Genomic DNA, 22,536 nt, shown 5'->3' with positions numbered 1-22,536 from the left:
GAAAATATCCACAAAATATGCAAATCCCTTTGAATCGCAAATCTTTTTTAATTAAATTAATATCGGACTTCGCCCCAAGGCCGATGCCGGACGACTATTGAATGTTGATCTATCCCCTTCCCTTGCCCCCGTTACCCCAGATTTTGGGTGCGAACTTGTACCTTACCAAGTACCCTATGGGCACCCCTGAACACCCTTGCATGCCCAAGGCTTCTTTTTGTTTGTTTCCCTTTCACTCGTTCAGACGAGTCCAAAACCTGATCTCCTGCATGACAGAGCACATTGTACGACCAGTCCATATCCCACTCTGTATCCGCTCTTTCGCCAATTCGCCTTTTTCCTCCTTCCTTTTACAAAAAAACTTTTCGATTCCCTGTTTGTCCACGAGAACATGTGGACACAGCAGACAGGGTGAACCAGACTCCCTCCTCGAGTCCGGTCGCTCATATACCTCCCCACGCCCCGGATGAGTCTCTCCTAGAACCATGTCCGACGTTCCCCAGGACATGCTGGACGGGATATCCGGTGCGCTCGCGAAAGAGGGCGACGTGCGACAGATGATCCTCGTCGCCTTCATCGGACTATCATGCTACAACGTCGCCGAGCTAATTGTACTCGTGCCAGCCACCTTCCGCCGGTGGCGTGGGCTCTATTTCTGGGCCCTGCTCGTCTCGGGCGTGCTCGGCGTGGTACCATACTCGGTCGGCTTCCTGATGAAGTTCTTTACTCACACGGACTCCGTGCTGTCGGTTACTGTCCTGACTATCGGCTGGTGGACGATGGTGACGGGCCAATCCGTGGTGCTGTACTCACGGCTGCACCTTGTGCTACGAGACGAGCGCGTGCTGCGCCGGGTATTGCAGCTCATCGTCGCGAATATCTTTCTCCTGCACGTGCCCACGACGATCCTCACTTACGGCGCGAATATAGTGCACAGCGGCGACGACGCCTGGATCAATGGGTACAATATCATGGAGAAGATCCAGCTGACCGGGTTCACGATCCAAGAGAGTCTGCTGTCAACGCTGTATGTGATTGAGACGGTCAAGCTGCTGCGTCTTGGCGCGGATGTGTCGTCGCGCCCGGATGCACGGAGCATCATGTACCAGCTGATCGGGATCAACTGCGCGATCATAGCGATGGATTTGGTGCTTTTGAGTCTTGAATATGCCGATCTGTACGCCGCGCAAATCACCATAAAGGGTTTCATTTACTCGCTCAAACTCAAGCTTGAGTTTGCTGTGCTTGGTCGTCTGGTGGATCTCATTCAGGGGTCTAGGCATCCTATTTCCCTCGCGATTGCCGATACGTTGCCTCTTTGCTCGATGCAGAGGCCGCCCGAGACGCCGGATCGCAGCGACGATGTGCTTTACGAGCAGGCTGAGCCGAAGGACTTTTTGGCTCCGCCGGTCGGAGGCCGAGTTGTTCAGAGGAGGATGTTTGTGGAGTCTGGGAGGACGGCTTTATTAGCAACATGACGGTATACAATAGAACAATAATAATATCAAACCGAGCTAGAACTGGGTATTGTGAGTGTAGTCCTAGAGCACAAGTCGTAAAGATGATTGTGAGGAATGGAATAAATTAGAAATCAGGGGGTGGCTCGGACCATCTCCTAGCGCTTCAAAGCGTCCTGGTTTTGCCATCAAGGTACGAAGTATAGAGACATGAAGTAGACCATTAGGTAGGTAGCTGTCTGTAGGTGGCATGCGATTTGTAATAGGAGACGTCAATCACCACCAGACAAAAGGAAACGTTTCATTCGAGGCTACATAAATTATATGCTCCCGTTCATAGATTGGTCAGGTAGTCCTCGATCTGCTCCTTGGTCAACTTGCGGAACCGTGGTCCCTGAGCACCCTCCACTCCCTTGAAGCCCAGAAGGTGGTCCGCTGGGGGGCCGACAATGCCTAGAACGGTGTTAGTCGACATTCACCACACCTTGGCTAGCTACGCAGCCCGAATGAAAGGAAAGGCAGAACCCTAAACTCACCAATTTCTATTGTGTCACCATTCATCTCACCCTCGATCGTCTCCTTGAGTGTCAACAACGCGATATGGATGGCATCTTCCAATTCTAGCCCTTCAGTGTACCGTTTCTCGAGGAACGTCTTGGCGCTCGTTGCGTGTTTGCCGATGGCTGTCGCCTTCCACGGGTAGTAGCTGCCACTGGGATCGACCTGGTACAGACTGGGCCCACCCTTCTGAATACCGCCAGTCTTGCTGGAGATCTTCTCCTCGGGGTCATCCTTCTTAGCCTCTTCTGACTCTGGCTCAACGCCCTCGTCCCAGCCTGCGACCAGCAGACTGACACCGTACGGTCGCACACCACCGGATTGCGTAGCTTCTTGCACTACCCGAGCGACGTCTTGAACCAATATACGAGTAGGTGGGTATTCGTTGTAGATGCGCTTGTAGCCTGTGTGCGAGACCTTGCGGGCCTTGTCGACCAGCACCCGGTAGTCAGGGCCCATGCCGGCGTAGACCATACCGATATCCGGCGTGATCAGTGAGATCTTGGATAGCGAGGGAGGGTCGATCAGAGGCGAGGATGACTTCTTCTCAGTCGCGAGGACAATGCCGTTCGTAGCTATCACAGCGGTCAGCTTGGTCCATATAGGTGAGCTTGGACGTTTTCGTACCTTTGATACCAAGGGCAGTTACACCCTGGTTGACCGCGTTCAAGGCATATTCTATATTGATCAGTCATCGATGCTTAAGCTCAGAGACGATGGTCCATACCAATTTGCACCAGCTTTCCGCTATAATGGAGCTGAGTTAGCACGTTGTCAATTCCACAGGACAAGTCGTCCTTACCTGGGGGAGAATGTCGTCAAGGAGAATGAGTATCGGTCAGCCATGATTCGCTGTCAACGGGAAGAGAAGAGGAGAGGATGGAAAGATCAAAAGAAGGGGAGCTGTGTTGTAGGCAGAGATGGGTGACGTTTGGCGCGGTAGAGCACATGAAAGGCGGTGACCAGATCGGGATTAGCCGTGGGGTTTGGGACACCTTCGGCTTTTCTGCTTTTCCTCTTCTTCTAGCCTTTTTTTTTTTTTTTTTTCAACATCTCAAAAATGAAACAGTAACTCGGCCTTCTCTTGTCAAGGTTCGAGTAAACTTCGATGTGAGACCAATGGAAGACACACAGCATTACCCCCCGCGGGTCTGTCGCATCTGCCTAGAAAGTGTGCTGCCGACTTTCGAACCCTCAGAATTCCTCCAGAAGCCTCGAGTGGTTTATGAATCTTCCGATCCAGAATCTGGCCGTCTGTTAAGCCCTTGCCAATGCAAAGGCTCCTCGCGTTATGTCCACGAGGGCTGCTTGCAGTCATGGCGCCATGCCGACCCTAAATATGGGACAAGAAACTTCTGGCAATGTCCCACCTGCGGCTTTCAGTATCGCCTGGAGCGTCTGACTTGGGCTCGGTGGATCAGTAGCACCACTGCCCAGCTAATTCTCACACTTGGCATTCTTTTGTTAACCGTATTCCTGCTTGGATTCATAGCTGACCCCATCATTGATTTCTACTTGGGCCCCGTGGATGTTTACGCCGAATTGGTCGACGAATTGGTCGAGGAAGATGCCTCCTGGCTGGGACACTTCCTCAAAGGACTCGCGTCTTTGGGCTTATTATCATTCCTCAAGGCAATATTTGCGCTGTCACCTTTTCCTTGGAATCTCCGGTCTGTCGCATCAGGTCGCAATTCGGGCCGTAACCGGGTCGCCCAGTTGAACTGGATAGTGGTTATAGTTGGCATTGGCACTTTCCTCTGGGTATGTGTGGTCAGATTTGATTTTATCTGACTTAGCTAACCGCAGACAGGCTGTCTACAAAGGTGTTCGTTCATGGAGTAGACGAACGCTAGAGAAGGCTGGCGAACGAGTCATGGATGTCCCACTACCAGGTGACGAGAGTGACACGGACGTCCCAATACCAGACGCTGGAGTGAAGGAAGAATAGTTCCAATGAACTCGCACTACTTAAGTTGCCGTCCTCCTCTGCCCCATGAGACGTCGATTAGTCAATGTGCGAAGAACAATAACTGTCTTCATTAACTCTTGATTGTCTGCCTGAGAAGTAGATGGTTGGCTCGAGAGCGTCTTGTTCTCAAGTCATTCGCTGCTTCACTGATCAGGCAGCGTTCTTGGGGAAGGCAGTCCACCACTCAATTGTAAAAGAGCGTTCTGACCATTGAGTCTGATCTATTAGCGCTTTTGGATTGAGCAGCGGTAAATTCATGTATAGTCATATTTTCTATTGAGTCTTATTGTCACATCCATTGTCTATTGTCCATTGTCACGCGTGTGCCTTATTTAGTAACTTGAATGCATTATTATGGCAGTCAGTCCCATCTTACAAACACCTCTCCCATCCCCTCTTCCCTCTTCTCCCCCTCATCTAACTTAACTCTCATCTCATCTTCAGAATGGATCTCACACTAGAGTCCCAAGCCGCGATTATTTCCTCTCAAGTCGCGATGAACCTCGAATCAGAGGGATCTGGATCTGCTACTCATGCAAACACTGAGACTGCAAACACAGAGACCGAACCATTCCCTGATGCTGAGCCATTCCCTGAATACAACGAGTCCGAGTGTGAGATGCTTGCATCTTCCATCGCAGCCGACAAGCGCCATGAACAAGCATGGATCCACGCTCTCGGCAGAGCCGCAAAGCAAGAGATCCGCACCCTCCATGTCGATCCCAACATTATCCCATATATCGAAGGCGACCCATCTCACCGCAGCCAGGTCATCCTCGAACAGCTCCGAGACCGTCTCGCTGACCCGCGACTGCGTCATGAGATCCGCAGGCAATTTATTACCATCGTCAATGCCACCCTTCAGTTCAACTTCATCATCTTTCACCAAACCAAGGAGCTTCTGCCTCTCAAAGAAATTGGAGACGCAGAACTTCAGCTCGAGACCGTTCTCAACCATGTTGAATTTATGGATGAGATGCTTAGAGAGCAGCTGAAGTCTGCCGAACAGGTTTCTTATACCCTCGAGAGCGTCTCGCTGGAGGGTACGTCGGACTACGAGCGACTCTGCAAAATGTCGACTGTGTTCGCTAAGTAGGTGCCACGGCTATTGTTTCTTGTCTACCCTTTGCTTCGGCAGCTCTGATACGCAGTGAACAGGACCATGAAAAAGCCCCGTCTCCTTGAACGACAACTGCTTGCTTTGTACATGGACATGTATGAGGAATGGATCCGCACTCCTTTCGTCCGTCTGCGCAACCGTCAGATCCTGACCGAACAGCAACCTAGCCCCACACGCGCAAAGCTTTCGCGTCGTATCATTATCGTCTGGGAGCTGATGACCAGATGTATCGAAAGCTACGGTACCTTGAACTTGCTGACTCTTGAGATCAAAGAACAGTACTTTGCTCCGGTGTTGGGTTATCTTTGTGACCCCCCAGACATCTGGGAGCACTGCTGGGATCAATACCAGGCACTCGAGAAGGATCGGCAGCAAACCGAGCAGAGCAGAGCCGCTAGCCGAGAGGATATCTGAACGATGGATCAAAGAGCCACACTGGACTGTGGCATGGGGTATCTTTTCCATATCTACGATTTTACGATTTGTCTTCAGTTCAATACCCCAGATGCAATGTTGCACGCGACACAGCGAATGCATAACGAAATTCAATAGGAACATTCCAAGCTATCTCTCCCAAACTAACCTCAAGCTGTACTATCCTTATAAGCCCCAAGCTTAAACAGCTTCTTCGCATTCTCCCTTCCAATCTTCAACCGATCCGTATCCGACATCTCCGCCGAATCAAACCACTCACAAGCATCCCCAAACGTCTCAAACGGATAATCAATCGAGAACAAAATCCGATCCGCCCCAACCTCCGCCATACAAAAGTGAAGCGTAGTAGTCGAGAAATGACCAGACGTCGTAATCCACAAATTCTCCGCAAAATACTCCCGAATCGTCCGCTTACACGTCTCCGCAAGTCCCAGCGTCTTCTTCCGATCCTCAAACCAGTGATTAATCCGCCACATATCAAACGGGATATGCTCCCCCAAATGGCCCAGTATAACCTGCAGCTTGGGGTTCCGATCAAACACCCCGTTCGTCACCATCCCAAGAACATGCAGACTGACCCCGTGCGCGAACGACAGCGGAGGCCCAATCAGCCATTTCCGATCAGCCCAGAGCTTGTCGTAGATCGTGCCTGTCGGGTTGCGCGGGTGCAGGTACAGCGGCACGTCGAGCTCAGTGCACGTCGCCCAGAACACGTCCCATTTCTCATTGTCGTAGAAGATCATGTCGTCGCCGTCGACACCCGCACGCTGCGTGTCGTTCACTAGGGCCCCTAGGAACCCGTGCTGTGTTACGCAGCGTCGGAGCTCGGCGGCTGCTTCTTGTGGGTCGTGCATTGAGAGCGTGCTGGCTGGGTTAGCTGGATGTACCATGGTCCATATCTATCGTGCATGTATTGATTTCAATTATGGATTTGAGGCGACTTACGCAAATGCCGCAAACCGATCAGGGTGTGCTTTCACTTTCTCGGCGATATAATCGTTGATCTCAACGGCCAGCGCTTGCGCCTCCTTTGCGTCCCAGATGTCCTGCACGCCAGGTGCTGTGTAGCTGAGGATCTGGAGACCGACGCCGTAGCGCTCGGCGAAGTCGAGTCGGATTGGTCCGACGTCATTAATCTCTGCTGTGTGCTTGTCTGTGTCGGTTGCGAACATGCCCGCCCACCATTTTGTCTTTTCGTGGAATCGGGGGAGCGCGAAGGCTTCTTCGAGGGCGATTTTGCCGAGCATGTTGGTTGTTTAGTAAGGGGGTAAGGGAATAAGCGAGTAAGGAAGTAGACAGGCTTGAGGATGGAGAGATAATCTGTATGATTCTCAACTGCTTTATAGTAAATGCGGGGACCCCGCACTTCGGAAGCGTTCAGGCCTTCCATGGTTACGTTGGATCATCAGCCCTGTCAATCGGAATTCCCATCGGAATGTCCATCGGATGTGAAACCTGATAAGTACATTGCGTATACAAGGAAAGCATCCGACGGCGGTTCGGGGTCGGGGCGGATGCGGGGAGCGGTTGGCGGCGGAGATGGAATGGACATATTATTGTTTCCTATTCTAGGTCGTGTCCCCTACGTGATATGTCTAGCCACAGATCGCAGCCCAATTCCATGAGTAGGTGGATCACGTTTAGACTGAACGATTTCAATCGCTTCTTCATCGATCAGGCCCTTAGCAACCAAATGGCGGACATATTCCATAGTCCATTCTTGACACCGCTTGTTGGTGGTCTGGAAAGCCAAGTGTGTGAGCTTGATCCAGATCTTACAATACTTCCGTAGAGTATATGCCTATGTTGTATTCACTCACATCATTGACAGGGGCCATGAAGTTCTGGTTGATCCCCGGAGTGGGGATTTGTGTCGCCGCTAGTTCGATCTTCCCTCGGGGGGTGGAGTCGATAGATGGAGCTGCATCTGGAGAATCAACGATGTCGGACGAGGCGACCTGGCCGATTGGAAAGGTCTGGTCGTGAGGGTCGAGACTGGGATTGTAGTTTCGCTTGAATTCCAGGGCATAGCCTGCCATTGGTGCCCCAACCGCGTGGATTTTGGTTCCCCGGTCGGGATTGGTAGCTGACGGGACAAATATTGAGAAGTGGGCTCTTTGGAAGGGTGTATTGCGAGCTGATATGAGATAAATTGTTCTTGTAGCCATTTTATTGTTGGTTGTAGTTGATTGCAGAGGGAGGATGTGAGATGGTGAAGCTATCATACACGAGTCATGTGGCTAACCATCCCAGGTAAATAAAAATCAGATAAAAGACCAGTACATATAAAACATACCAAAAAAAGAGATTAAAAAGACACCAGAAAGCCATATAGCTAAGATCAATGGTCGTATATTGCGAATAAAAGAAATATGAAGATACAGTCACTGGTACTTCCCTGATGAATAGAGTGAGGTACCCAATGCTTGACAAGGATAATTATGCTTAGTTTGGGTATATTTATTTCATTTTTCAATGTAGAAGAAGTAATATTTGTTCAGACGCTAATCAATACAACGTCGGCTCGAAGAAAGGAAATAAAATGAGAATAACATATAACAGCATACATGATGACAGCATACAAGATTACTTCGCAACAAACTTGATTCCACATTCCTCTTTAGGGCGACAAGTTGCAGAATCATTCCATTCGGGAAGAGGAAGACGATTGATCATTTCGCCCTGCCCATCAACCATCGTGATATCAAACCGCATCATCGCATAAACGACCACAAGTTTCATACTCAACGTCGCAAGTCGCTGGCCTTTGCAGGCATGCTTTCCCGCACCCCAGCCAATAAACGGCGTTTCCTTTTCAATTCCGCGAGACGGATCCCAGCGAGTTGGGTCTGGGTAGTAGTTCGGGTTGAGCGCTGTGTCCGAAAATGGGTAAATAACGAGAGACCCCGAGGGGATAACGTATGGCCCGATTGTAAGATCTGGGCCGTCGTTCTTTCGCACTGCTGTGTATGGCTGTGAGGTGCGCAGTGTTTCGCGTATACAGAGGTCGAGATTAGGTGTTTGAGATTCCCAGGCTGTGAGTGGGATCTCTGAGAGGGCTTGGGTGAGGGTGTTCCCAGAGAGAGAGGCTGATGAGGGCGTGTGGGTAGATATAAAGGTTCTGATCTCATCTTGAACATTTGAGGACCAAGTTGGGTCCGAAGAGATTTGCATGATTAGCCATGTTACTAGAAGGAATAACTATCAGTGTTGTTATATTCGGTGTGAATATCAAACTTACCTATTGTTCCAGTGGCACGAGATCCAGCTAGGGATAATCCTAATATGCACTTTGAGAGAGTCAGATCCCCGATGAAAATACTTAAAGAACAGAAAATTTGGAATACATACCCCAAAGATTTGAATTGTACCATCTCCATCATCAATCATCTGCTGCAGCATATCATTCCTCTTGATTCCGCTCATTTTCCTAGTGTTAATGGCCGCTTGGACAGTTATGTAAATTTGAACAGAAGCAAAGAACTTGTAGAACAAGGCTGGGCCAGGTAACCAAGGCAACCAAGTTGAGTATGGGTTAGTGATAGAGTCGATAGTGTCGACAAGTGACTTGAGACGAGCTGAAAGCACTGGGTCATTGGAGATATCAAATGAAGCAATTCGCATGACCAATTGAAAAGTGACCTAAGATAAAATCAGATGTCTCAGTTTCCCCATCTACTAAAGATAGAAGTCAGATACACGCACCTCGTGAAGGGAAGAGCAGGGGTCGAGAATACGCTCGCTACCCCATGCGTCCATTTTACGCTGGCATTCGGACAGGATCAATGGAATCACTGTATTTATATTAGTCAATCTTCAACCTCTTCGAGAACGGAAAAGACCAACACTTCTGAAGATTATCACTTCGTTGAATCGAAGCCATTCGTCTGACTACGCCGCCAACTTGATGGGGATCAAATTGAGCAGCGCCCTAATGCAAGAATTTAGTTGTTACGAGACCGAAGCAATCACCGGGGTCTTACACTGCCCATCATGATTGAGAATGTATCATGTAAGCCAAGACCCTTCTCCTTGAAGAAGACTTTCCGGCCGTCATCCCCAGATAGAACAATGGCGGTATGTCGGAACAGACTGGTCTGATAGATAGAAGATGATGTAGCCTTGAAGCCATCTTTGATGAAATCAAACCTCTTCTCAAAGAACAACTGGGCGACCTTCCAACCAGGCAATTGCAAGCGCGGAAGGGAACGGTTACTTCGGGGCGGAGATGCCACTGGCACGTGTAGTAACTTATACAGCAAGACAGAAAGTAGAAGAATCGAGGTCAAGCTACCCAAATCTCGAAGAGTAGACGAGCCATCGCATAAAGCAAGTACCAGTCGAGTCAAAGTGCTCTGCATTGTGATGACTAGAAAGAAGTTACAGAATTGAGACTGGATAAGATAGTCCCCAGAAAGCCTTTATACCCCGGAATGATAAGGCCGAAGCGGGGGAGCTCAATGACGACAAGTGTATACGCCTTCCCAAAGTGGAATAATCCAATGATACCGAGCCAATGACCAAACCTCCATTGCTCCTTCCCTAAATGTCGAACTTGCCGGTTTCAGCCAGCGCGAGTCAACCGATTCGCACCTTCCCTGACCTACAGCTCATGAACTAGCCTATTCAAGTATATCTTGGACTCGCTGTTGGCTGTTGTCTATATTGTCAGCATTAGCGCCATGCATACCAGGATTTAGACTAAAGCGGATCGCTCAGGCGGGCCGTTGATGTTAATCAGGAGGCTTATACCCCCATTTTATTTTGGTATGTCATCATTTCCTCAGAGGTCGGAGTTGACCGAGTTCTGATGCCTACATTTCGGGGTCTCTTTAGGTTAGCTCAGGCATCCATGGCTTTGCAAAGCCTACCGACAACTTCGAACCATGTAACGATTATATAGGTAATTTCAGAGCCCACTAAGCACCGAGCATACAAGAGCAAATTATATATTCTTTCGATTATAGAAATTACGAGGTTTACAAGGCTGAATTTGAATAGTCGAGGCGTGATGGAGTGCTTGGTCCTTACCTTAGCCTCCTAGGGTCGATATGCGAAACCTGCTTTTTTATGCATGCTTCCTGACTCCTTCCTAATCAGGCCCTTCTACGGTGATTCTGGGGATCCCAAGGCTGTGGGCCCAATGAACGTCTGATTTCAATTCCCCGAGGTCATTTCTTTCGTACCAGGAGTTCGAGAGCAATCCATTTTATAGAACAAGATCTTACTATTCTGACTATCATTTTGTCGACCCGTATGTCTGACTCATATTTTATAGCTTGGTAATCATATATTTCTTTTCAATTAACAGTCTATATAGGCTAAGGTCAATATCAAGTTCACTTACATTCAGGTTGCATTTACCAATTGTTTTCTGTAGCCATGACAATGACATTATGGAGGCCAAAACCAACAATGACCTTGTGGTATACTCCGATTGGCTATATCCTTTGCATACAAGCGCATCCATTCTATGCCTATTTCGCGCTGTTGGGTGGGTGCGCCACCATGCACCTGGGGTCCAGCTGATTGGGTTCGGACGTTGACCGAATATAAGATAATCTATTATGCCAATCCTTTATGCAAAAGCTACAAACTAGAGTAGTCAGAGGCGCCAGTAAGAAAATAAAATTGATGGAAATCACTATTTATTCTCATGAATCTCAACAACCAAATCACAGGAAGCCGCCTCCATACAAACTGCAAGCAAAAGCACCTAGACTCGTGGTCTTTCTCGAGGCATTGCAATTCGGACTAATCCTTCTGTGAGGGGGGTTACATTGGGATATAACTTCCAAGTTTGTTCATTAGAAACACTAATATGTCAGAGTAGTTCTATAGTTCTATAGTAAAACAGAAACAAAACGATCTAACAAAGGACATTACCCCTTGAATCCATCTCTTCCAATGTAGACCAAATGTCACTCCATACCCATCTCATCACGCATTAAATCCCACATCCTGAGCCTTGACCAACTCCTCCCTCTCATAAAGAACCTCCGGTCTGATATCCCTCCTCAACAAATACCGTTGTACGAAAAGCCCAATTTGCCTCAAGCCATACTGGGCATGGAGCCTCGTCGGCACAGAAAAAACCCGATCCAACTCCTCAAGCGTCTTCCCCTTCGTCTCAGGCATAAACAAAAGCACCATCCACCACCCAACCAAACACCAGCTTGCATGCCAAGCAAAAGCCCCCTGTATTGTAAACGCAGCGCGCAGCGACGGCCACGTCACGGCCAGGATGAAATTGCAAAACCACATTGTTGCTGTGCCTAGCGCCATGCCGTACGACCGCACATATAGCGGGTATACTTCGGCTGTGTATGTGAATGGCACGGGTCCCTCGCCGGGGGAGTAGACTACGCCGAAAAGGTATGTTCCTAGAGCGATGCAGGCGAGACGTGCATTGTGGCTGCTTTCTGGGATCCAGAAGCTGAACCCTGTAAATAACAGCGCCGTGGACATGAGTGGAAAGGTGAGTAGAAGGAGATTGCGTCGGCCGAATGTGTCAATGGTGTAAATTGCCGGTATGGATAAGAGCCAGTTGATTAGGCCCCAGCCTAGTGAGGCGGCTAGGGCAGCTGCAGGAGAAAATTTGGCCTGGGGCTTATGTTAATAATGTGAAGAGGAAGGAGGATTGATGGATTGGACTGACCTCGAGAAATATCTCGGAAGAATAGTATGAGATAACGTTCACACCGCAAAACTGCTCAAGTTAGTACTCTGCAATTACTTCGGTATGTCTTGCGAAGATCTACACTCACCTGCTGCATGAACATGACAATCTGAGACGCCAACATCGCTCGCCGATTTCGCGGGACTTTAACCAGTTCCAACAGCTCATTACGTCCAAGCTTCATCCTATCCTCAGCCTCCAGAAGGGTATGCATATAGTACAGGTCACGAGCTGCCTGAATTTTATGATTCCGCAGCTCACAGATAGACCTATAAGCACGGTAATACTGCTTCTCGCGCATATACCAATGCGGCGACTCAGGACAAGCAAAGACAAAACAGCAAACGACCAGCGCCGGGAACATCGCCGAGGCCATCATACAGCGCCAATTCAAGCCGACGATAACAGTCGAGTCGACATTGTAGAAGATGAGGTCCGACGCATAGCCGATCATAATCCCGAACGCCGTCCACATATGCCACTGCATGACCAATGCACCACGGATGGACGGTGGTGCAGTTTCGGCCGCGTATATCGGCACAGTTGCTGATTTGGGGCCGATGCCGAAGCCTAGCATGAATCGCGCAATGAACATCGCCCACCATGTTGAGACGAACCCCTGCCAGAGACAGGTGATTGCAGATAAGCAGCATGCTATGAATATCGTACCGCGGCGCCCGAACCAGTGGTTGAATGGGACTGTCAGCCAGGAGCTGATGAAGGCGCAGCAGAGGTATGGTGCTGAGTTTACTAGACCGACGAGCCAGGCACTCCGGGAGGATTCGTCGCCGATGCCGAATTGGTGTTTGTAGAATATCTGGGCTCCGTTGACGACCGTTTGGTCTGGTATTGTCAGCACGGCATTCCTCGGGGCTTGGAAACTTCTCGGTCTGAACTACTTACCCATTCCCTGAACTGTAGCGGATAAAGAACACAGTGTAATGACAGCATACATTTTCCATGGCTGTGACCAGCGATTCGTGAACTCCCGGCGCAATACTCCCTTCTCCTGGTTTGTTAAACCAGTCACATTGGCATATTGTTCTGGACACTGTGCCAGCACAGCACCCAACTCGAAAGCGCGGATATCGGATTCATCGCCCATCTCGTGGAGCTCGGCAAATGTGCGCCCCTGATTCCGCAGTTCGGTATGGCTGAACCCAGCCAACGGATTGGAGAGTTTGGCATTGAGACTGCGCCGTGCTCGCTCGGCATCTGTTCCGAGTGGCGCTGGAACGACCTTCTCGGACAGCGTGGTGTCAATTTTCTCCTTTTCTAGCATCTCTCTATTTTGAAGTCTACGGAGAAAAGGATTGAAGAGACGATGTTTGGTTTTTAGGGTTGGGAAGGACTGGGTTCCCGGAACAAAGAAACTCGAAAGCAAGCAAAACACATGACTATAGGTCTCTTTCCTCTCATGAATGGAGTACATCAATGCACATGCAAGAAACATTCAGGTGGATCTATCAAAGAAGCTGTCAAAGAACGGGCATGAGGTTGGAGGGGGGACTGAACTAATTGGGGTATTCTTGAAAGTGGCTCATTGCAAACAAAGGATCATGATGTGCTGTTTACCCATTTCGGGCTGCGCCTGCGCAAGAAAGTCAAGTAGAATAAAGTGAAGAATGATTCATAGCCTTGATGGAGATGAGTGGGAAGTACTACGATGTCAATCAGCACTTCCATCCAACTAGGGCACGATCTTCTCCCATATTGATGACTAATCATGACTAGACCTCGGCTCCTTTCTTTCAACTTGAAAGTGTTTAAAAAGATCAAGATACTACGAACTGAATAATAGAAGGAAACATGTATGTTAAGTTAATTACAAGGTATGAATTTCATTATAAATTAGGTCAATTGTGAAAATCTGTGAAAATCTGTAAATCATATTAGCAATGATCTCATAGACTCGACAAGAGAAGAAAGTCAAGAGGCTCTGTCAGATAACATTTATATAACAATGTTTATCAACAATATAGTTCAGAACAGGTCTGTGTGAAAAGGTCACTCATCATAAGAGCGAGGAGAAAAAAATAAAAATAAAAAAAGCACTTGACACTCACATTCTGAAATTTCAACTGTCCCGTCCATAAAAGAATTCATCATATCGGGGACAGCTTGGCGATGTATGTCCTTGGAGAAGCTTGGCAAGCTGAACAAAGCTACAAGCTATGGGCTTGCCATGCACAACCACAAGGTTAATACGGCCATTTTTGAAGAAAAACGGCTATACAAACTAAAAAAAAGAAAAGAAAGGTATTTGATGAAGAGAAAATTAAGGGAAGAAGAAAAAATGCGAGTGGCTTAAATAGTAAAGTGGATTGATAGTTTGCACTATTTGCACTCTAAAAAAAAAGTGGGAGCTGCAATTTGCCCAAGTCGATTTCTTTAGTTTTTGTGAAATTATTTTGGTGTACTGTGTGGGCAGATTAATATTTCCGTTACTGGAATCCTTTCTCAAAAATTATGAATGATATCGAGAGCCCTAGACTGGAGGAGCAACAGAGTAAGATCGTCCTACAAAAATACCCCAAAAAGTCTCGACTAATCGATATCTACATTATAGCCGTCTTACCGCCCCCATACCTGTTCCAGGTATGGGTCTGTCCCACATAACAGAAGATTCCCACAAAACAGAAGATTTTTCTTTTTACACCAACTTCCTACCAATTTTTTTACCACAACACGATGCCGAAAAAAGCCAAATATTCAGAGGATGAAATGCAACTGGCTGTCAAAGCCTACTATCAAAGAAAAAAACCAAAAATCGCCCCATTGGCGCGAGAATTCTCTGTTCTGTACACAACCCTCTACGCGCGCGTCCATGGTGGCAAGACTCATTCCGACCGTACCGACCTTTCTAAAACACTTAGTCCAATTCAGGAAAAGGCACTTATTAGCTGGGTCACTTTGCTAGATGCCAATTATATTCAACCTACACCCGAAGAGATTGAAGAGACTGTAAACCGACTTTTACAACGCGCGGGTGTTGACATTTCCGTCGGTCACAACTGGGTATATCGCTTCCTTACCAGACTACCCCCCACCTCAAATATATCACACAAAAACCTAAGGAAAAGGCGCGTATGGATAGTGAGAGTATTGAGGGTCTTACTCTCTGGTTTCACCATTTCTTAAAGGTCATGGAAGAGTACAAACTCCTACCTCATGAGATTTACAATTGGGATAAGACCGGCTACCAAATTGGCCAAGGAAAGCCACGTAAAGTTGTATCTTCTCGTTCGACTAGTCATATTGCTACCGGTGGTCTCGCTGAATCAATTACTGGTATTGAATGCATTGCTGTAGATGGTTGGGCGATGCTACCGTGGTTCTTAGTGAAAGGATGCCGGCAGATAGAAGAATGGTATACCAATATCACAATTCCCGATTTTTGTATTAAACCTACCCCTAAGGGGTGGATTGATAACGATACTGCATTCAAATGGCTTTGTTCTTTTCATGAGGCTACAAAAAACCGGGTCCAAAAGGATAGGCCCCGTGTTCTTCTAATAGATAATCATCTATCTCATACCTCACTTGAATTTACTACCTTTTGTACCGACAAATTCATTATCCTAATCTGGTTTTTACCCCATACTACCCACCTATACCAACCTCTCGATGGCCAGGCATTCTAATGTATTAAACACTACTTCAAAAAGTCAAATAATGAAGTAGTAATATGGGGTGGAAGTGTTAGCCAAAAGCGGGATTTTTTCCAGATGATTGGCAAGATACGAAGTGATACCTTTACCCAACGAACTATTAGATCATCTTTTAGTTCTCGTGGTATTTTTCCTTTTGATCCCGAGAAAATTATCGGTCCTTTACGGGAGCAGGCACTTAAGGGGGAAGTCCTAAGGATCATCAATACACCATCACCCCCCCCCGAGCCATCCAGTTCAGCAACAAATTCACCACCAGATACTATCCTACGGGTTAAGAAGCTTAATGATAAGCTTCTTAATGATCTGGTTAAGCTAGATGATTTATCTACACATATAAAAAGGCATATTCGTCGAAGTATAAACGCAAGTTCTCTTCTGGCCTAACGGCTTGAAATTTGCGAGGTTTCTTTAAAGAAGTCTCAGGACCACAGATCGCGAGCAAGCGCTCCCAAAAATCGCAAATCAATTCTCAATGCAGGTCCAATGGCACTCATACCGGCAAATGCAAATCGGATGATCAAAAAAAGGCAGGAGGCCGACCAGAAGAAGATTCAGAGGCTACAGGAAAAACATGCCCGGCTAGCAGAAATTGAACAACAGGCTCAAATGGCAAGGGACGCGGCTGAAGCTGAACGTGAAGCTAGATTATCGGCTAGATATGGTAGTCCTGGGAAATGGTATTTAGATAGTCGTGGTGGTTATATGTAAATATGTGTTTAAAGCAGTGGTAAAATTGAAAATCTTCTGTTTTGTGGGAATCTTCTGTTATGTGGGACAGACCCACCCTGACAATGTCAGGGTGGGATGGTAAGACGGCTACAGCTCCTACCAAGTCTCCCTTTGCAAATGCCCGTCCCGATGGTCGAGCTTTCAACTCTCCCAATTGGCGCATGAAGGTTGCAAGCCCAACACCATCACCATCGCGCACCAACGCTAGCCCGAGCCCGAGCCCCAACCCCAACCCCAATACCTCCCGCGCAGCCTTCAGCCGGCCCGGAGCGCACGTCCCTCAAGCGATTAACGATGGGCGCCGCCTATACGTCGGCAACATGCCATACACGGCCAAGATGGAGGATGTGGAGGCGCTGTTCATAGCGGCCGAGTTCCCTATGTATGCCTGCACCACTTGAAACTTGCTGGCCCAGCCGTGAATCGTCGTCAACTGAACACCCCCCCGAAAATAGCGAGCGCATAGATATTGCCATTGATCCTTTTACCGGCCGGAACCCCTCCTACTGCTTCGTTGACCTGCAGAACAAGGAGCATGCTGAGCGCGCCATGACCGAGCTCAATGGCCGCGATATGCTGGGTCGCCCTGTCAAGATCAAGCCCGGTGTCGCCAAGTCTCAGGAGCGCATTCAGAACCCGCCTGAGCCGTTCCGCATTGATCGTTGGCGCCAGCAAGAGAGACCTAGCTTTGCGAAGGTCAACAGTGACTCCAGCAACCGCGTGTATGTAGGTGGTCTGCCGCGGTTGACCGACCACGGGGCTGTGCAGAGCAACATCGAGCTTTTCTTCCGAGGATTCAAGGTGTAAGTTTGGATGGCTTGGATTTCTGGTATCGTGTGGTCAGTACTGATGTCCTGTGGTTTTCAGTGAGAATGTTAGCAAGGTCTTCGCCCCCCACCCCGCTAAGCGGTTCGATCCGGGCGAGCACTACTATCTGTTCGTCGATGTGGGTACTCCCGAGCAAGCCCAGAAAGCTATGGATACACTGAATGGCCAGCAAGGACCGTGGGGTGGTCCGCTACGCGTCCAGTTTGCTCGTGGTCCCAAGGATGCCTGATCTAAGTACAGGGGCTTGCCTAAAAGAAGTATTATTAATAATAGGACGTGTCACATTGCATGATCGCCCACCACCGATCTTAAGCGCCATTATAACTTATAAGTCTAATGCCACCAAGCCTACGTAGGTAGACTTGGAGAGCAAAGCCGTTTCCTCGTCGAATTGCGTGTCTCGCTCACGCATCAGTCTGCCGCCAATTCTTTTCTTCTATTCCCAAAATTCTAAGTAATTAGACCGATTGGTCCCTCCATGATTATCTCCAACACTGTCCGACTTTACTGGCCATAATCCATGACTCGCTCAAATAGCATATAACTTAGTATAATCACAGAGGAGACCGCCGCTAACACCCAACCGGTAGTGGCCTAGAATCCAGCACAAAACATTGATACCAAGGATATTCCATTGGACGCCATGATACGCCTTCTACTCCAGTTGCCTTATAACAGTGAGGGTGGAAGAGACTCCTCTAGGAATGACATCACGGGGTAGACCGATGTTCACGCCAAATTGTTAGCCCGTAGTGGAAGATAAAGGGCTTATTACTACCATCCTCTCGGCGGATTGTAGCAGCGATCCCGATCGGTTTAGTGAAGGAGACAGTTATACTGGGTGCTATCTCGATGAAGAGAATGGGGGTTTGATGCCATATATAGTACTAATGCAAGTGAAAGAATCGCATTTTGTCATGTTCAAAGATTCTGACATTTTTTGCACCTATTACCCCCTCTTCGTCGCGGACCAGTACTGAGTAACTGCCCATGCCATCAGCAACCGTCCTCACTCCTCACAAGAAAACGGCAGGCACTCACCATAAGTGAACTTCAGCAACGTCTCCGGCTGCTCGGCATACAGGCTATCGATGCTCTTCCTTGACGTATAGTCCACATCGAACCCGAGCAGATCTGCCAGCTGGAGCACTTCCTCCGCGGAGAGCTGGAGAGCGGTGTGGCTGCCCCATTTAAGCGCTGTGTACATACACATCAGCCCGAGTTCCGCAGTGAACGGATCACAAGAAGTTTAAATGTCAGTGTTCAAGGAAGGGAGGACAGTAACGTACGCCCAAGGTTGATCCAGACCCCACCAGGCTTTAGCAGCCGATGTATGTTGCTCAGGAAGTCAATCACGTTCTTGGAAATGTCGATGAAGAAGAGCGTGACGACGGCGTCGAACTCACCGTCCTCGGGGAACATCTCCAAGAAGTCGCCCTCGACGAGCTTGACGGCCTTGTTTGGCCAGTGGTCCGGCACCGTTAGGGCGGAATACCGCGAGGAGGGGTTGGCCTGGTACGTCCATTTGGTCAGGAAGGGCTGCAGGGTGTGCTGGTGCAGCGAGGTCGTATGGTTCGTTAGCAGGTGGTAGGCCAGGATGGAGCCGTAGTCCAGCTCATTGGCCGTGACGTCGTACCCTGCACCGATGTGAGGTCGCGCCTTCCACTCAAGGGAGTAAGATGGACGCACCTAGATCAGCGAGATCGCTTGCCAGCCTGCCCATACCGCTTCCGGGTACAAGTACCTTCTTCCCTTTCGTGTTCCCGCCAAAATGTTGCTCAAGCCCACTTAGAACAGGCGGAAACACGGCCTGCCTCTCCCTTGCGCCCTGGGTGCTCCAGTCTCGCGAAAGATGTCCAAACGCCAGGTCCACAACTCCAAACTCCGCGTCTTCAATGTCCTCCAGCGCTTGCGGGCCGGTGTGGTAATCCTCCCTCGCAATCTGCGCGATCTTTTCCGAGAACCGGGCGTTCACTTCGATCCCCTTCCTAGCTTTCTCGAAGTGCGCAGGATACCCGAGCTTGTTGCTTATCGCCTTCTGCGCGGGCGTCTGCTTGGAATACCGCGCATGCTTCCGCTGGAGCACTTGCTCGGCGAGGAACGGATACTGCTCGAAGGAGTTGATGCAGTGCGCCAGTCCATTGGGAAGGGGGGGGTATATCTTCCTTCTCTCGCCTTCGGGTGCGCGCACGGGTTTGGCGGGCTCGGTGGAAGCTTTGAAGGCTTCTTTGGAGATTGGCGCTGGAGGGGCGGCAAGCGGGGAGGTGAGCTCGGCGTGAAGGGCTTCGGCGCGCTCGGAGAGGGAGGAGAGGAGAACTGCGATGTCGGACAACGAGGTAGAGCCATGGATGGCGAGGTATAGGGGGAAGGCGATGCAGAGGAGGAGAGCAATGAAGCGGGAGAGGTAGATAGAGGTGTGCATCGTTGTGCTTGTGGCTTGAAGATGGATGTGAGTGAAGAGCGGAAAAGGCACCACGATACAGTAAGAGACTGTGTGACTAGGGCAATTTAGAGGCCAATTCGTGGCACTGGATATGTCTGGCTTCAAGCAACCAGCGAATTAAGGCGTAAAGTCCCTTAGGGTTAATCTAAAGGCGGGGTCTGCATAGGCGACTTCTTCCATCATGCACAGCAAGCTAACTAGTTAGGGTATTATTTAATACTGCGACTATCGCGACCTACTCTCTATCTCATTCCTGGCTGAATTATAGCCATGGGCTGTTCGATTTTGTTCCTCTACGTACTCACCGTCCTCGCCGTCCTCCCCAGCGTCCACCTCTCATATGCGCACGAGGAACAACCACAAAAGTGTAGCAAGCTGCTGATACGCAAAGAATGGCGGACGTTGACGAACAGCGAGAAAGCCGAGTGGGTGGGGGCTGTCAAGGTGCGCCCTCCTTCCTCCGTATGTAACGTGTCCGTTGCTTATGCTGAGTAGTGCCTGGCAAGCATACGACACGAACGGCTGTCCTTGACGAAGGACCAGACGGTGCTTGAGGGGAAGAGGAGCCTATACGACGACTTCTCTTATTCGCACGCATCAGTGGAGCACAGCGCGCATAGGAATGCCTACTTTTTGCCGTGGCGTGCGTTCCGTCCCTCCTTATCTTCCCCAGGCGCATACTTACATGAGCGCAGATCGCTGGTTCACCTACCTATTCGACACCTCACTCCGCAACACTTGCGGATACAGTGGGCCAACACCATACTGGGACTGGTCGCGCGATCACGCAGCCCTGTTCGGCTCGCCAGTATTCGAGGACTCACCGGAGTACGGGCTAGGCGGAACGGGGGACTGCGATTCCTCCCCCGAGGCGGACTGTACCGTCACCACCGGCGCTTTTGCCCCGTCCACCGGGAACTTCGAGCTTTCCTGGCCGATCCCACACCCGCTGCGGAGGAATCTGACGCTCATAACCGGCTGGTACCCCCATGAGCTGCCTCAAAACCGCACCCTCGGTCCGGACTTCATCCGTAACTCGACCGAGAAAACCACGGGCGACTTTTTTAGGTTCCAGCGCGCAATGACACTAATGCACAACCACGTACACAATTTTGTTGGGGGCGATTTGGCGGGGGACTGCCCGAAGACCCTGCCGGAGGAGGATTGCCAAGGTATGGCAATCAGCTTCACGCCTAATGACCCACTCTTTTGGCTTCATCATGCGCAACTCGACCGGTTGTGGAGTGAGGTGCGCCCCCGAACCTATGATACCTTCCCGCTCCGTATTTCTGCTGCAGTGCGACGCTACTAACATGAGTTTTACAGTGGCAGCGCCATCACCCATCTAACTTCGCCGCCTTTTCGGGCATGCCTCTAACCCCGCACAATATGACTGACCCACGCTACGACCTTGATGCGCACGCAGATCATCAGATGTCCTTCGACGTTCAGAGTGTGCCCGTGGCACCAAGGAAGGTGTTTGATACAGAGGGTTGGCCGTTGTGTTACCGGTATACGGACGAGGAGTGATGGGTAATAGACTAGACTAGTACCATACCTTGGAGTTTAGTCATATCAGGGCCACATTCACTCGAGTTAGGCTCCGCCCTACCTGGCTTCTCGTTCTTGGTAAAGGGAAACGAGAGGCGAGGTGCCTTGCTCAACTAGTTCTACGCACATAGTTGGGTACTCTCCGAACCCCCAAAAAATTGTCTAGTTCCATACGACGCAGAATCTCTATATTATACTATTAACTAGATTCCTGAAACCTTGTATACATGTCCGGTGTCCACTCCTTATGCTGGTTCTCCATCCAATCATGCACTTGTCTCCAATCCCGGCAGGTATGCACAGTTCCTCCGCCCGTAGCAACTTTATCCCCATTAGCCAATTTCATGTTCGTACCGCCCGACTCTAGGGTTGTGTCAGCGGCGCAGAGAATGCCCTGCCGTAGGTAATGGAAGCAGTGCGCAGTATGGTCCGACCCGTCGTCCCCGTTGACAAGCACCGCGCGTATGTGGTTAAGGCAGTGCATCTGGTGCCACATCGACACATCAAATGCGAAGTGCTCCTCCCCTAGAAAAACGAACCCCTTGCCGGGAGGGCGGATTGCATTCCATTCAGCCGTGGCCGTGATGCCTTCCATCCCGTAGTGGGAGGGGTCGTCGTGGAAGGCGGCTTGGATGGTGCGGACCTTTATGGGGAGCTCACGAGGTCGGTCGCCGGCGAGGTAGGCTACTGTGCGTTAGTCATGAGTGCGAGGAGAAGCAGGGATATGGCGCACTGTATCCCCGCGTTCCGCGTGTTAAGATGCGGAGTGAGAAGAAGAGGGCGCCCAGATTCAGGACGAGGCATACGCTCAGTGCTGCGAGCAGGCCGAGGTAGGGGCCGCTTAATTGGGGTGCCACGGACTTAGGGAACATCTTGGGTGTGCTGGTAGGGTGGTGCGTGGAGGGTTAGCAGAGGGAGACGGGATTTTTTCAGCATCAGGAGCGGGTTAATTGTGTCTAACACATCTATGGCCGTATCCGCTCAGCCTTGGGTGGGTAAGTCACGATGGTCCCGAAGACGCAACTGTCGAGATGCTCTATTCACCAGATTGTTTTTTCAATGAAGTGGAGACTGCCAGTAAGCAGAGGAGTAC

At 49.6% G+C, this 22,536-nt stretch overlaps 14 protein-coding genes across 14 annotated transcripts; 7 read left to right on the top strand and 7 right to left on the bottom strand.

Annotated features, from left to right (window-relative positions):
• Positions 1-485: 485 nt before the first annotated feature.
• Positions 486-1,478, top strand: N7518_007258 (uncharacterized protein; the record flags this gene model as incomplete). The annotated part of the gene is made up of 1 exon (XM_057188185.1): positions 486-1,478. One exon carries the CDS (start codon positions 486-488, stop codon positions 1,476-1,478), a length of 993 nt encoding a protein of 330 aa, XP_057039888.1.
• Positions 1,479-1,791: 313 nt separating this feature from the next.
• Positions 1,792-2,861, bottom strand: pre8 (proteasome core particle subunit alpha 2; the record flags this gene model as incomplete). The annotated part of the gene is made up of 5 exons (XM_057188184.1): positions 1,792-1,910; positions 1,994-2,590; positions 2,643-2,693; positions 2,743-2,762; positions 2,818-2,861. 5 exons carry the CDS (start codon positions 2,859-2,861, stop codon positions 1,792-1,794), a joined length of 831 nt encoding a protein of 276 aa, XP_057039887.1.
• A 273-nt stretch (positions 2,862-3,134) lies between these two features.
• On the top strand, positions 3,135-3,963 carry N7518_007256 (E3 ubiquitin-protein ligase MARCH; the record flags this gene model as incomplete). The annotated part of the gene is made up of 2 exons (XM_057188183.1): positions 3,135-3,776; positions 3,826-3,963. 2 exons carry the CDS (start codon positions 3,135-3,137, stop codon positions 3,961-3,963), a joined length of 780 nt encoding a protein of 259 aa, XP_057039886.1.
• A 466-nt stretch (positions 3,964-4,429) lies between these two features.
• On the top strand, positions 4,430-5,518 carry N7518_007255 (uncharacterized protein; the record flags this gene model as incomplete). The annotated part of the gene is made up of 2 exons (XM_057188182.1): positions 4,430-5,076; positions 5,143-5,518. The coding sequence occupies 2 exons, from the start codon at positions 4,430-4,432 to the stop codon at positions 5,516-5,518; spliced, it is 1,023 nt and encodes a 340-aa protein (XP_057039885.1).
• Positions 5,519-5,688: 170 nt separating this feature from the next.
• N7518_007254 (amidohydrolase family protein) lies at positions 5,689-6,786 on the bottom strand (the record flags this gene model as incomplete). The annotated part of the gene is made up of 2 exons (XM_057188181.1): positions 5,689-6,403; positions 6,485-6,786. 2 exons carry the CDS (start codon positions 6,784-6,786, stop codon positions 5,689-5,691), a joined length of 1,017 nt encoding a protein of 338 aa, XP_057039884.1.
• Positions 6,787-7,121: 335 nt separating this feature from the next.
• N7518_007253 (uncharacterized protein) lies at positions 7,122-7,707 on the bottom strand (the record flags this gene model as incomplete). The annotated part of the gene is made up of 2 exons (XM_057188180.1): positions 7,122-7,280; positions 7,360-7,707. 2 exons carry the CDS (start codon positions 7,705-7,707, stop codon positions 7,122-7,124), a joined length of 507 nt encoding a protein of 168 aa, XP_057039883.1.
• A 418-nt stretch (positions 7,708-8,125) lies between these two features.
• Positions 8,126-9,900, bottom strand: N7518_007252 (cytochrome P450; the record flags this gene model as incomplete). The annotated part of the gene is made up of 6 exons (XM_057188179.1): positions 8,126-8,727; positions 8,781-8,829; positions 8,891-9,181; positions 9,245-9,333; positions 9,386-9,470; positions 9,523-9,900. 6 exons carry the CDS (start codon positions 9,898-9,900, stop codon positions 8,126-8,128), a joined length of 1,494 nt encoding a protein of 497 aa, XP_057039882.1.
• Positions 9,901-11,479: 1,579 nt separating this feature from the next.
• N7518_007251 (Major facilitator superfamily domain general substrate transporter) lies at positions 11,480-13,500 on the bottom strand (the record flags this gene model as incomplete). The annotated part of the gene is made up of 4 exons (XM_057188178.1): positions 11,480-12,142; positions 12,198-12,248; positions 12,307-13,061; positions 13,122-13,500. 4 exons carry the CDS (start codon positions 13,498-13,500, stop codon positions 11,480-11,482), a joined length of 1,848 nt encoding a protein of 615 aa, XP_057039881.1.
• Positions 13,501-14,909: 1,409 nt separating this feature from the next.
• Positions 14,910-15,862, top strand: N7518_007250 (transposase; the record flags this gene model as incomplete). The annotated part of the gene is made up of 2 exons (XM_057188177.1): positions 14,910-15,236; positions 15,257-15,862. 2 exons carry the CDS (start codon positions 14,910-14,912, stop codon positions 15,860-15,862), a joined length of 933 nt encoding a protein of 310 aa, XP_057039880.1.
• Positions 15,863-15,893: 31 nt separating this feature from the next.
• N7518_007249 (uncharacterized protein) lies at positions 15,894-16,600 on the top strand (the record flags this gene model as incomplete). Its single annotated transcript, XM_057188176.1, has 2 exons — positions 15,894-15,898; positions 16,324-16,600. The coding sequence occupies 2 exons, from the start codon at positions 15,894-15,896 to the stop codon at positions 16,598-16,600; spliced, it is 282 nt and encodes a 93-aa protein (XP_057039879.1).
• Positions 16,601-16,683: 83 nt separating this feature from the next.
• Positions 16,684-17,678, top strand: N7518_007248 (RNA recognition motif domain-containing protein; the record flags this gene model as incomplete). Its single annotated transcript, XM_057188175.1, has 3 exons — positions 16,684-17,003; positions 17,077-17,424; positions 17,489-17,678. The coding sequence occupies 3 exons, from the start codon at positions 16,684-16,686 to the stop codon at positions 17,676-17,678; spliced, it is 858 nt and encodes a 285-aa protein (XP_057039878.1).
• Positions 17,679-18,398: 720 nt separating this feature from the next.
• N7518_007247 (uncharacterized protein) lies at positions 18,399-19,871 on the bottom strand (the record flags this gene model as incomplete). Its single annotated transcript, XM_057188174.1, has 4 exons — positions 18,399-18,433; positions 18,491-18,646; positions 18,739-19,086; positions 19,139-19,871. 4 exons carry the CDS (start codon positions 19,869-19,871, stop codon positions 18,399-18,401), a joined length of 1,272 nt encoding a protein of 423 aa, XP_057039877.1.
• Positions 19,872-20,162: 291 nt separating this feature from the next.
• Positions 20,163-21,422, top strand: N7518_007246 (tyrosinase family protein; the record flags this gene model as incomplete). The annotated part of the gene is made up of 4 exons (XM_057188173.1): positions 20,163-20,336; positions 20,388-20,535; positions 20,588-21,141; positions 21,219-21,422. The coding sequence occupies 4 exons, from the start codon at positions 20,163-20,165 to the stop codon at positions 21,420-21,422; spliced, it is 1,080 nt and encodes a 359-aa protein (XP_057039876.1).
• A 220-nt stretch (positions 21,423-21,642) lies between these two features.
• Positions 21,643-22,315, bottom strand: N7518_007245 (uncharacterized protein; the record flags this gene model as incomplete). Its single annotated transcript, XM_057188172.1, has 2 exons — positions 21,643-22,127; positions 22,177-22,315. 2 exons carry the CDS (start codon positions 22,313-22,315, stop codon positions 21,643-21,645), a joined length of 624 nt encoding a protein of 207 aa, XP_057039875.1.
• Between the last annotated feature and the right edge of the window lie 221 nt (positions 22,316-22,536).

Source organism: Penicillium psychrosexuale (assembly GCF_028828465.1).
Source record: "Penicillium psychrosexuale strain IBT 29551 chromosome Unknown utg000004l, whole genome shotgun sequence".
Lineage (NCBI taxonomy): Eukaryota > Fungi > Ascomycota > Eurotiomycetes > Eurotiales > Aspergillaceae > Penicillium > Penicillium psychrosexuale.
This window is presented reverse-complemented; position numbering and strand designations above follow the sequence as displayed.